We start from the raw sequence: 11,776 nt of genomic DNA, 5'->3' as shown, positions 1-11,776 counted from the left end.
CATAGTCCCTGTGCCCAAGAATGCGAAGGTAACCTGCCTAAATGACTACCGCCCCGTAGCACTCACGTCGGTAGCCATAAAGTGCTTTGAAAGGCTGGTCATGGCTCACATAATCCCAGAAACCCTAGACCCACTCCAATTCGCATACTGCCCCAACAGTTTCACAGATGACGCAATCACAATCGCACTCCACACTGCCCTTTCCCACCTGGACAAAAGGAACACCTATGTGAGAATGCTGTTCATTGACTACAGCTCAGCGTTCAACACCATAGTGCCCACAAAGCTCATCACTAAGCTAAGGACCCTGGGACTAAACACCTCCCTCTGCAACTGGATCCTGGACTTCCTGACGAGCCGCCCTCAGGTGATAAGGTTAGGCAACAATACATCAACCACGCTGATCCTCAACACCGGGGCCCCTCAGGGGTGCGTGTTTAGTCCCCTCCTGTACTCCCTGTTCACCCACGACCGTGTGGCCAAGCACGACTCCAACACCATCATTAAGTTTGCTGATGACACAACAGTGGTAGGCCTGATCACCGACAATGATGAGACAGCCTATATGGAGGAGGTCCGAGACCTGGCATGGTGGTGTGAGCAAGACAAAGGAGATGATCGTGGACTACAGGAAAAGGAGGGCTGAACAGGCCCCCATTAACATTGACGGGGCTGTAGTGGAGCATGTAGAGAGTTTCAAGTTCCTTGGTGTCCACATCACCAACAAACTATCATGGTCCAAACACACCAAAAGGGCACGACAACACCTTTTTGTCATGGGTCCCCAGATCCTCAAACATTTCTACAGCAGCACCATCAAGAGCATCCTGACCGGTTGCATCACCGCCTGGTATGGCAACTGCTCAGCATGCGACCGTAAGGCGCTACAGAGGGTAGTGCGTACGGCCCAATACATCCAGGACCTCTATACTAGGTGGTCAGAGGAAGGCCCAAAAAATTGTCAAAGACTCCAGTCACCCAAGTCATAGACTGTTCTCTCTGCTACCGCACGGCAAGCGGTACCGGAGCGCCAAGTCTAGGTCCAAAAGCCTCCTTAACAGCTTTTACCCCCAAGCAATAAGACTGCTGAACAATTAATCAAACGGCCACCTGGACTATTTACATTGACACCTACCCCCTCCCTTTATTTTTACACTGTTGCTACTCGCTGTTTATTATCATAGTCACTTTACCCCTACCTACATGTACAAACTACCTCTACTAACCTGTACCCCTGCACATTTACTCGGTACCGGTACCCCCTGTATATAGCCTCGTAATTATGTAATTTTATTGTGTTACCTTTTAGTTTTACTTTAGTTTATTTTGTAAATATTTTCGTAACTATTTCTTGAACTGCATTGTTGGTTAAGGGCTTGTAAGTAAGCAATACACGGTGAGGTCTACCTACACCTGTTGTATTCGGTGGATGTGACATAAAATGTGATTTTGATTTTAACATGAACAGACCTCTAAATTGAAAAGTTGCTGCTCTGCCCTCTCCGTCAGATCCCCAAGCCCACAGGGGTGAAGAAGGGCTGGCAGCGGGCGTACGCCGTGGTCTGTGACTGTAAGCTCTTCCTGTACGAGGTGCCGGAGGGCAAGTCCACCCAGCCGGGCGTGGTGACCAGTCAGGTCCTGGACCTCAGGTAGGACTACTATGTTGGGGTGAAGGGTGTTTGTGTGTGGGAGATGGAAGGAGGGAGATGAAGGGTGTGCGATAGGACTGGCGCGATAATTGTATAACCATGTAACTGACAATTATGGATGAAGACGTGAGTAAAATAACTGTCCTTACCGCTCTAATACATTCATTTTAGATTATTTTTAAGTAAATATGTCCGATATACACAATAGCAGTAGTGTAAATGAATGACTATTATAAACAAGTGCTTTTCTACCTTAATCCGTGATCTCCTGCCTCCTTCAACATGCGCTCTCTCCTTAAAAATGCGCTCCCTTTGATGCTGTAAAGTTAGCATGATCTGTATCTGTAGCCTAGTATGCAGAGTGCTCTGGCGAATACGTTTAATCCAGTTTACAAAGATGCCAAAATAATGCTAAAAGCCATAATATATTGCTGAAGTTAACGATCAAGTGTCATTTTGTAGACTTTACCCTTTGCCAAAGTTTCTAAAAATTGTGTTGTTTAGGAGTGCAAAGGCAAATTGAATTATTGCACACGCGCACTTCACAGAGTAGGCGTTCCCTAAGGGAAATATGCAAATAAATGCTTGAACATGCCAATAGGAATCTCACTAGCTCGTGCTTGGCTCTGCCCACTTCTCTTGTTCTGCACACTATGATTCATTTGCTCCCATTGGAAACGACAGGATGTGGTCTATCTTGGGTCAGTTATACACATCTTTGACTACGTGCTACTGCTGCTGCCAAGCAGACGGAGAGTAGAGGAGAAAATGTTCATGCTTTAATTTTGCTATTTCAATGGTTATAACCGTGACGTGGACATTTGCCTGACAAATAACGATTACCCCAAAATTCCATAACGTCACAGCCCTGCTGTGTGTGTTTGTTTGGGGTGTGTGTGTGTGTGTTTGTAACACTGTGTTCTGTGTATGTCCACAGAGATGAGGAGTTTTCCGTCAGCTCTGTCCTGGCCTCGGACGTCATCCACGCCACCCGCAAAGACGTTCCCTGCATATTCAGGGTGAGCTCTGAACTGCTGTATGAAAAGCGCTTTGTGAATAAAGTTATTATGTTGACGCCTGTATAATTTCATTGTAATCTGTGTGAGAGAACCCGATAAATGATCTTGAAATAAAGTTACATCTAAAGGATGTTAAAACTACTTGTGAGTTACTATGGAAAGTTATGGTGTATCATAATTATCATTATAACCCTTTATGTGAAAAACGTTATTATATTGATTCCTGTAAAATTTTATTATAGTCTATTGCTACTATGTGATGATGTTTCCTATGTGAGAAAACCCAATAACAAACTTGAAATAATAATTATACATGGCTTTTATATTGCACTTTTCAAGGACCCAAAGACACTTAATAAAGTTGCAATTATTATTAACCCGAGCCCTCCCTCTCTCTGACTCAGGAGTAAATATGGAACCTTATAGTCAGTGTTACGACACACAAATGTATCATAATGCATTGTAAACCTGGCCCTCTCTGTCCCTCAGGTGACGTCGTCCCTGCTGAGCTCGCCGGCGGGTGCCGTCTCCCTGCTGGTGCTGGCTGAGAGCGAGGCGGAGAAGAAGAAGTGGATGGGCATCCTGGAGGGCCTGCAGAGCATCCTGGCCAAGAACCGCCTCAGGAACCGCGTGGTGCATGCCCTGCACGAGGCCTACGACTCCTCGCTGCCCGCCATCAAGACCACGCTCTGCGCGGCCATCGTCGGTGAGTCGGGGAACTACTGAAGAGACTGAAACATTTCCCTCTCGCAAACACACCGTAACATTTCAGATCGACCGAATGAGTGAAATTATAATCTGTAGTGGATGAGTGAAATTATGATCTGTACTGGATGAGTGAAATTATAATCTGCAGTGTAAGTAATGTTGTAACTTTTCTGTGACAATTTCTGTGAGGGAGGAAGTTTCATTGTTTTTGTAGTGGGCACACGCAAAACACAGAATGCAATCGCAAATTGCAGTTTGAGATCTCAGTTTATTAAAAAATATGATGGTGCGTTTACTCAAACGCGTGTGTTTGCGAGAGGTGTTGCTGTGTGTGTGGAGGATGGCAGTGGGAGAGAGCGTGAGGCATACGACTCTGTCTGCCATGAAGACCACACCCTCCATAATCAGTGAGTCCGGGGACAGTGGGCCTCATTTATCATGAGCAGCACAAATCTGTGTGGAAATCTTTCTTTTTCTTTTTCTTTTTTTACGATTTCTGTTATGCAGTTTAGCAGCTGGAACAGGTCAATTAACGATTTTCAAAGTGTAAGAAACATTAGTAAAATCTGTTGTGGGTTTTGTTTGTGTTTTTCATTTTTTAACAAATGTAACGTACAGTGTATGGAAAAAGTGAGGGAGGGAGAGAGAAGAAAAGGTGAGAGATAGAGGGAGAGGGGGAGAGAGGGGGAGAGAGGGGGAGAGAGGGAGAGGGGGAGAGAGAGGGAGAGGGGGAGAGGGAGAGAGAGAGAGGGAGAGGGAGAGGGGGAGAGGGAGAGGGGGAGAGGGAGAGAGAGAGAGGGAGAGGGGGGAGAGAGGGGGGAGAGAGAGGGGGGAGAGAGAGGGGGAGAGAGAGAGGGAGAGGGGGGAGAGAGAGAGGGAGAGGGGGAGAGAGAGGGGGAGAGAGAGGGGGAGAGAGAGGGGAGAGGGAGAGGGGGAGAGAGAGAGGGAGAGAGAGAGGGAGAGGGGGAGAGATGTAATCAGAGACTGTGTTGACTGCTCCTCTGTCTCCCTGCAGATCGAGAGCGTATCGCCCTGGGAACAGAGGAAGGCCTGTTTGTAGTGGAGGTCACCAGAGATGGTAAGAACATACCTATCCCACATCTGGTCATATCCACTCATAGGGCGTTTTCACATATGACATTCGGTACCCTAGTATGGTTCTGAAAATTCTACCAAATATATTTAGCCTTAAAAAAATAAAAATAAAAATGCACTTTCCACATGACGTTAGCAAGCTAGCTTGTTTACAACGGGCGAAAAAGTTCCAAGCGACTTGCACTGAATTGTAACAGGACATGGTGCTCTGGTCCGGGATCTGGAACCCACCACTCGGCCAGGTCCAGGATTTGTTTCAGCCAGGGTTCGTTTACGTTTCACAAATGCTCTATAGTGCAGATCATCAGGGTACCAAATGCTCCAGCATCCGGACCATACATGGATATGTGACAGCCCCCATAGAGGCTCATATGATAACAGCATGCAGACTCCTCCATGCAGAAGAAAAGTCATGTTTTTAGATTTCTTTCATTTCCAACATGTATCTTGTTTGTGATCACGTGATGTCAACGTGTCATATTTTATCTTGTGGTAATATTGACTCAGATTTCATTCTTCATCCTAAGACTATTTCTCCATGGTCTTTCCTCGATTCCTCACCTCCTCTCTCCTCGCTTCCTCTCTCTTCGGTTCCTTCTAAAAATGCATTGGTGGAGAATCCACATTGTTTTTAGAAGGGGGGGTGGGGGGGACTGAAATCAAGGAGAGAAAGTGTCGACAATTCGGAATCAACCATCTATCATCTTGCCTATTGACTCACAAATCACCATTTGTGATTCCTTTCAACACACTATGATTCTCTGTGTGTCATTTGGCCCTACCACCTCCCCTGTTGATTCCCCCTTCTCTCCCCTCTTCAGTGATCGTGCGGGCGGCCGACTGCAAGAAGGTGCACCAGATGGAGCTGATCCCCAAAGAGAAGATGGTGGCCCTGCTGTGTGGACGCAACCGACACGTGCACCTGCACCCCTGGGGGGTGCTGGAGGGGGCCGAGGCGGCCTTCGACATCAAGCTGACAGAGACCAAGGGCTGCCAGGCACTGACCACGGGCGTGCTGCGCCCCGGGGGACCCGCCTGCCTGCTGGCTGCCGTCAAGCGACAGGTCACTGTTTTATTTATTGATTTACCTGTTTACACATGCAGACAAACGGTGCCAAAAGCACTAATAAGAGTTCCAATACAAAACATGTCAAATGAAGAAATGGATCTCATATCGACCCCATTTCAAAACAAACAATTTATAAAGGGTGCATTCACAAAGTCTTCATAAGCACTGCGTAGTCTTCATAAGCACTGCGTAGATGCTTCGCAAATCGTTAATAAGCAACCTCCTACTAGCTACATCAAGACTGATTATAAAAGGTCCTTTCCATCTGCTGCTTTGCCAGAACGTAAGTAGTAACGTCTCCTCAACTTCTCTCCTCCTTCACCAGGTGCTGTGCTATGAGATCACCCGGGCCAAGCCGCACCACCGCAAGCTGTGGGAGGTGCAGGCCCCAGGGGTGGTCCAGTGGCTGGGCATGGTGCGCGAACGCCTGTGCGTGGGCTACCCCTCGGGCTTCGCCCTGCTGGCCCTCCAGGGCGAGTCGTCGCCCGTCAGCCTGGTGAGCCCCGGGGACCAGTCGCTAGCCTTCCTGGCCCAGCAGCCCCTGGACGCGCTGCATGCCCTGGAGGTGGGCACGGCCGAGCTGTTACTCTGCTTCAGCCAGCTGGGGATCTACGTGGACCCCACGGGGAAGAGGAGCAGGGCCCAGGAACTGATGTGGCCCGCCACGCCGCTCGCCTGCAGTACGTCACGCTTTGGTTTTGTTTTGAGTGGTTGCGTTGAGTTTGGGTTAGGCAAGTTTTGGAGAACAAATGCAGCTGGTCTAGTGGTGATGCCGAAGTCTCCGGCACATGTCGGCATAGGTTGGAATCCAGCCTACTGTCCTTGCACACAACCCTCCCTCTATCTTTCCTCACAGTCATCCTCTATCTCTATCTGTTCAATACAATCAGAAAATACCTTCAAATATATATTTTTAAACAAATGCAGGATTACATGCAATTGTAAAACTGCAGATAAAACAATCTCTATAGGCTTGGGCGATATATATCGTTCATACCGGGGTATTTCTTAATACCGACGGTATGAATTTCAGTACCGTTAAAAAATATATAGACTTGCGTGGTCTGTGCGGGTTGTTGTTGTTGTTGAAATAGCACCCCTTGTGTGCACTTTAAGTAATACTGTATACCCCGGTATGGTATTGAAACGGTATGACAGTATTAAAATCTGGATACCGCCCAACCCTAACAATCTCTATCATTGGTAGTGATTGAGACACCTTAGAACGACCTATGTAGAATGCCTGAATGCATTCACAATACATTACACCCAGAAACTGTTAGCTATCCAACTCTGAAGTCCTTCTGCTAAGTGGCACAACATATTTTGAAGGGCCACTGAAAGACATTCAATATTGTTAAAACATTTAAAAGAAGGTAAAAAATAAACTGTATCTAGTATATTGTATCCTACAAATGTATCAAGTTGTGGAGGCCTCTGTGATTGGTCAGCGTTTCTCTCCTGTGGTGTCCGTCAGGTTCCAGCTCCTCCTACCTTACGGTGTACAGCGAGTATGGGGTGGATGTGTTCGACATCCACACCACCGAGTGGGTCCAGACCATTTCACTGAGGAAGGTAAAAGCAGGGCTGTCCCGCCCATACAACAGTCTGGGCTCAGTCTAATAACCCATAATGGGGTGTCTTGGTGAGTGAGTGAATGCGAGGATGCATGTTCTAATCTTGGGTGTGTGTGTGTGTGGGGGGGAGTGAATGTGTGTGTGTGTGTGTGTGCATGAATGAATGAATGAATGGAGTGTCTGTGTGCACTTGTGTATATATGCCCCTGATCTGTAGAGTGTCTTGGTGTAACCCTGACCCTCAGATAAGGCCTCTGAATGTGGAGGGCAGTCTGAACCTGCTGGGCTCTGAACAACCACGCCTCATCTACTTCAGCAACAACTCCACAGGTGCAAATACACCTCAATATACGCACTACATATATACCCCAAATACACTCATCTATATCTCAATATACTCACTACATATATACCCCAAATACACTCACCTATATCTCAATATACTCACTACATATATACCCCAATACACTCAACTATATCTCAATATACTCACTACATATATACCCCAAATAAACTCACCTATATCTCAATATACTCACTACATATACCCCAATACACTCATCTATATCTCAATATACTCACTACATATATACCCCAAATACACTCACCTATAACTCAATATACTCACTACATATATACCCCAAATACACTCACCTATATCTCAATATACTCACTACATATATACCCCAATACACTCACCTATAACTCAATATACGCACTACATATATACCCCAAATACACTCACCTATATCTCAATATACTCACTACATATATACCCCAATACACTCACCTATAACTCAATATACGCACTACATATATACCCCAAATACACTCACCTATAACTCAATATACTCACTACATATATACCCCAAATACACTCACCTATATCTCAATATACTCACTACATATATACCCCAATACACTCAAAACTATATCTCAATATACTCACTACATATATACCCCAAATACACTCACCTATATCTCAATATACTCACTACATATACCCCAACACACTCATCTATATCTCAATATACTCACTACATATATACCCCAAATACACTCACCTATATCTCAATATACTCACTACATATATACCCCAATACACTCAAAACTATATCTCAATATACTCACTACATATATACCCCAAATACACTCACCTATATCTCAATATACTCACTACATATACCCCAACACACTCATCTATATCTCAATATACTCACTACATATATACCCCAAATACACTCACCTATATCTCAATATACTCACTACATATATACCCCAATACACTCACTTATATCTCAATATACACACTACATATACCCCAATACACTCCACTATATCTCAATATACTCACTACATATATACCCCAAATACACTCACCTATATCTCAATATACTCACTACATATATACCCCAATACACTCACCTATATCTCAATATACGCACTACATATACCCCAATACACTCATCTATATCTCAATATACTCACTACATATATACCCCAAATACACTCATCTATATCTCAATATACTCACTACATATATACCCCAAATACACTCACCTATATCTCAATATACTCACTACATATATACCCCAATACACTCACCTATATCTCAATATACTCACTACATATATACCCCAAAACACTCCCCTATATCTCAATATACTCACTACATATATACCCCAAATACACTCATCTATATCTCAATATACTCACTACATATATACCCCAATACACTCACCTATATCTCAATATACTCACTACATATATACCCCAATACACTCAACTATATCTCAATATACTCACTACATACAGTGAGGGAAAAAAGTATTTGATCCCCTGCTGATTTTGTACGTTTGCCCACTGACAAAGAAATGATCAGTCTATAATTTTAATGGTAGGTTTATTTGAACAGTGAGAGACAGAATAACAACAACAAAATCCAGAAAAACCCATGTCAAAAATGTTATAAATTGATTTGCATTTTAATGAGGGAAATATGTATTTTACCCCCTCTCAATCAGAAAGATTTCTGGCTCCCAGGTGTATTTTATACAGGTAACGAGCTGAGATTAGGAGCACACTCTTAAAGGGAGTGCTCCTAATCTCAGCTTGTTACCTGTATAAAAGACACCTGTCCACAGAAGCAATCAATCAGATTCCAAACTCTCCACCATGGCCAAGACCAAAGAGCTCTCCAAGGATGTCAGGGACAAGATTGTAGACCTACACAAGGCTGGAATGGGCTACAAGACCATCGCCAAGCAGCTTGGTGAGAAGGTGACAACAGTTGGTGTGATTAATCGCAAATGGAAGAAACATAAAATAACTGTCAATCTCCCTCGGCCTGGGGCTCCATGCAAGATCTCACCTCGTGGAGTTGCAATGATCATGAGAACGGTGAGGAATCAGCCCAGAACTACACGGGAGGATCTTGTCAATGATCTCAAGGCAGCTGGGACCATAGTCACCAAGAAAACAATTGGTAACACACTACGTCGTGAAGGACTGAAATCCTGCAGCGCCCGCAAGGTCCCCCTGCTCAAGAAAGCACATATACAGGGCCGTCTGAAGTTTGCCAATGAACATCCGAATGATTCAGAGGAGAACTGGGTGAAAGTGTTGTGGTCAGATGAGACCAAAAGCGAGCTCTTTGGCATCAACTCAACTCGCTGTGTTTGGAGGAGGAGGAATGCTGCCTATGACCACAAGAACACCACCCCCACCGTCAAACATGGAGGTGGAAACATTATGCTTTGGGGGTGTTTTTCTGCTAAGGGGACAGGACAACTTCACCGCATCAAAGGGACGATTGACGGGGCCATGTACCGTCAAATCTTGGGTGAGAACCTCCTTCCCTCAGCCAGGGCATTGAAAATGGGTCGTGGATGGGTATTCCAGCATGACAATGACCCAAAACACACGGCCAAGGCAACAAAGGAGTGGCTCAAGAAGAAGCACATTAAGGTCCTGGAGTGGCCTAGCCAGTCTCCAGACCTTAATCCCATAGAAAATCTGTGAAGGGAGCTGAAGGTTCGAGTTGCCAAAGGTCAGTCTCGAAACCTTAATGACTTGGAGAAGATCTGCAAAGAGAATTGGGACAAAATCCCTCCTGAGATGTGTGCAAACCTGGTGGCCAACTACAAGAAACGTCTGACCTCTGTGATTGCCAACAAGGGTTTTGCCACCAAGTACTAAGTCATGTTTTGCAGAGGGGTCAAATACTTATTTTCCTCATTAAAATGCAAATAAATTTAAAACATTTTTGACATGCGTTTTTCTGGATTTTTTTGTTGTTATTCTGTCTCTCACTGTTCAAATAAACCTACCATTAAAATTATAGACTGATTATGTCTTTGTCAGTGGGCAAACATACAAAATCAGCAGGGGATCAAATACTTTTTTCCCTCACTGTATACCCCAAATACACTCACCTATATATCAATATACTCACTACATATATACCCCAATAAACTCATCTATATCTCAATATACTCACTACATATACCCCAATACACTCACCTATATCTCAATATACTCACTACATATACCCCAATACACTCACCTATATCTCAATATACTCACTACATATACCCCAATACAATCCCCTATATCTCAATATACTCACTACATATACCCCAATACAATCCCCTATATCTCAATATACTCACTACATATATACCCCAATACACTGAACTATATCTCAATATACTCACTACATATATACCCCAATACACTCAACTATATCTCAAATCACGACATATTCTTCCTCACTCTCTTTCTCTGTCCGTCCTGCAGAAGGTGACCTGGCCATCCCGGAGACGTCTGACAACAGTAAGAAGCTTATGGTGAGGACGCGCAGCAAGAGGAAGTTCCTCTTCAAGGTCCCGGAAGAGGAGAGGCTGCAGCAGAGGAGGTAACCTTCCCCCACCACAATCCCCTTTCATACTTTTCTTGATTTGTGGACTGGACAGCCGTAAAGTAGGGCGGGGAGACAGAAAATAGGGTTTTAGATGAGGGAGGCTGAGTCGGGGCTTGAACCCCCGTCGCCAGGGGGGCACCACTCGACCAGACTCCAGCACCAGAGGAGGCAACATTACTCTGTTCACCTTATACGTCTAACTTCTGACAATCATTTCTTAACTTAAGTCAGTCTGTATACCACCATTGCAGTGCACTAATCCAGTACATCTTGGGGCGGCAGGTAGCCTAGCGGTTGGGCCAGTAACCGAAAGATCTCTGGTTTGAATCCCCAAGCCGACTAGATGAAAAATCTGTCAATGTGCCCTTGGGCAAGGCACTTAACCCTAATTGCTCCTGTAAGTTGCTCTGGATAAGATGTTACTAAATGACTCAAATGTAACTGTTCACAATAATACACACTGACCATTGTAACCATGTGTGTTGTGTTGACAGAGAGATGCTGAGGGACCCTGAGCTGAGGTCCAAGATGATCTCCAACCCAATCAACTTTAACCACGTGGCACACATGGGCCCCGGCGACGGCATGCAGGTCCTCATGGATCTGCCTCTGGTAAGGGCCACAGCTGGTGCCAAAATGGCTGCCTCATACTGTATTCATAACCCATAGAGGTAGTTATAGGACTCAACTTGGATATAACCCATTTTAGCATGGACATTGTCATTGAGGCACATTTT

General features: G+C 44.9%; 1 protein-coding gene across 2 annotated transcripts in view; it reads left to right on the top strand.

The window, feature by feature from the left end:
- Window positions 1-11,776, top strand: part of LOC121552934 (serine/threonine-protein kinase MRCK beta-like) — a 123,548-nt gene that overhangs the window by 102,140 nt on the left and 9,632 nt on the right. For both annotated transcript variants that reach the window (XM_045211240.1, XM_041866041.2), the window contains exons 25-34: window positions 1,510-1,649; window positions 2,587-2,668; window positions 3,158-3,374; window positions 4,392-4,454; window positions 5,293-5,534; window positions 5,866-6,220; window positions 7,018-7,115; window positions 7,363-7,447; window positions 10,916-11,033; window positions 11,534-11,651. In XM_045211240.1, coding sequence (XP_045067175.1) covers window positions 1,510-1,649; window positions 2,587-2,668; window positions 3,158-3,374; window positions 4,392-4,454; window positions 5,293-5,534; window positions 5,866-6,220; window positions 7,018-7,115; window positions 7,363-7,447; window positions 10,916-11,033; window positions 11,534-11,651 — 1,518 coding nt within the window. The remainder of the gene's footprint in view (window positions 1-1,509; window positions 1,650-2,586; window positions 2,669-3,157; window positions 3,375-4,391; window positions 4,455-5,292; window positions 5,535-5,865; window positions 6,221-7,017; window positions 7,116-7,362; window positions 7,448-10,915; window positions 11,034-11,533; window positions 11,652-11,776) is intronic.

This window comes from Coregonus clupeaformis, chromosome 36, assembly GCF_020615455.1.
Source record: "Coregonus clupeaformis isolate EN_2021a chromosome 36, ASM2061545v1, whole genome shotgun sequence".
NCBI classification, from domain to species: Eukaryota; Metazoa; Chordata; class Actinopteri; order Salmoniformes; family Salmonidae; genus Coregonus; species Coregonus clupeaformis.
This window is presented reverse-complemented; position numbering and strand designations above follow the sequence as displayed.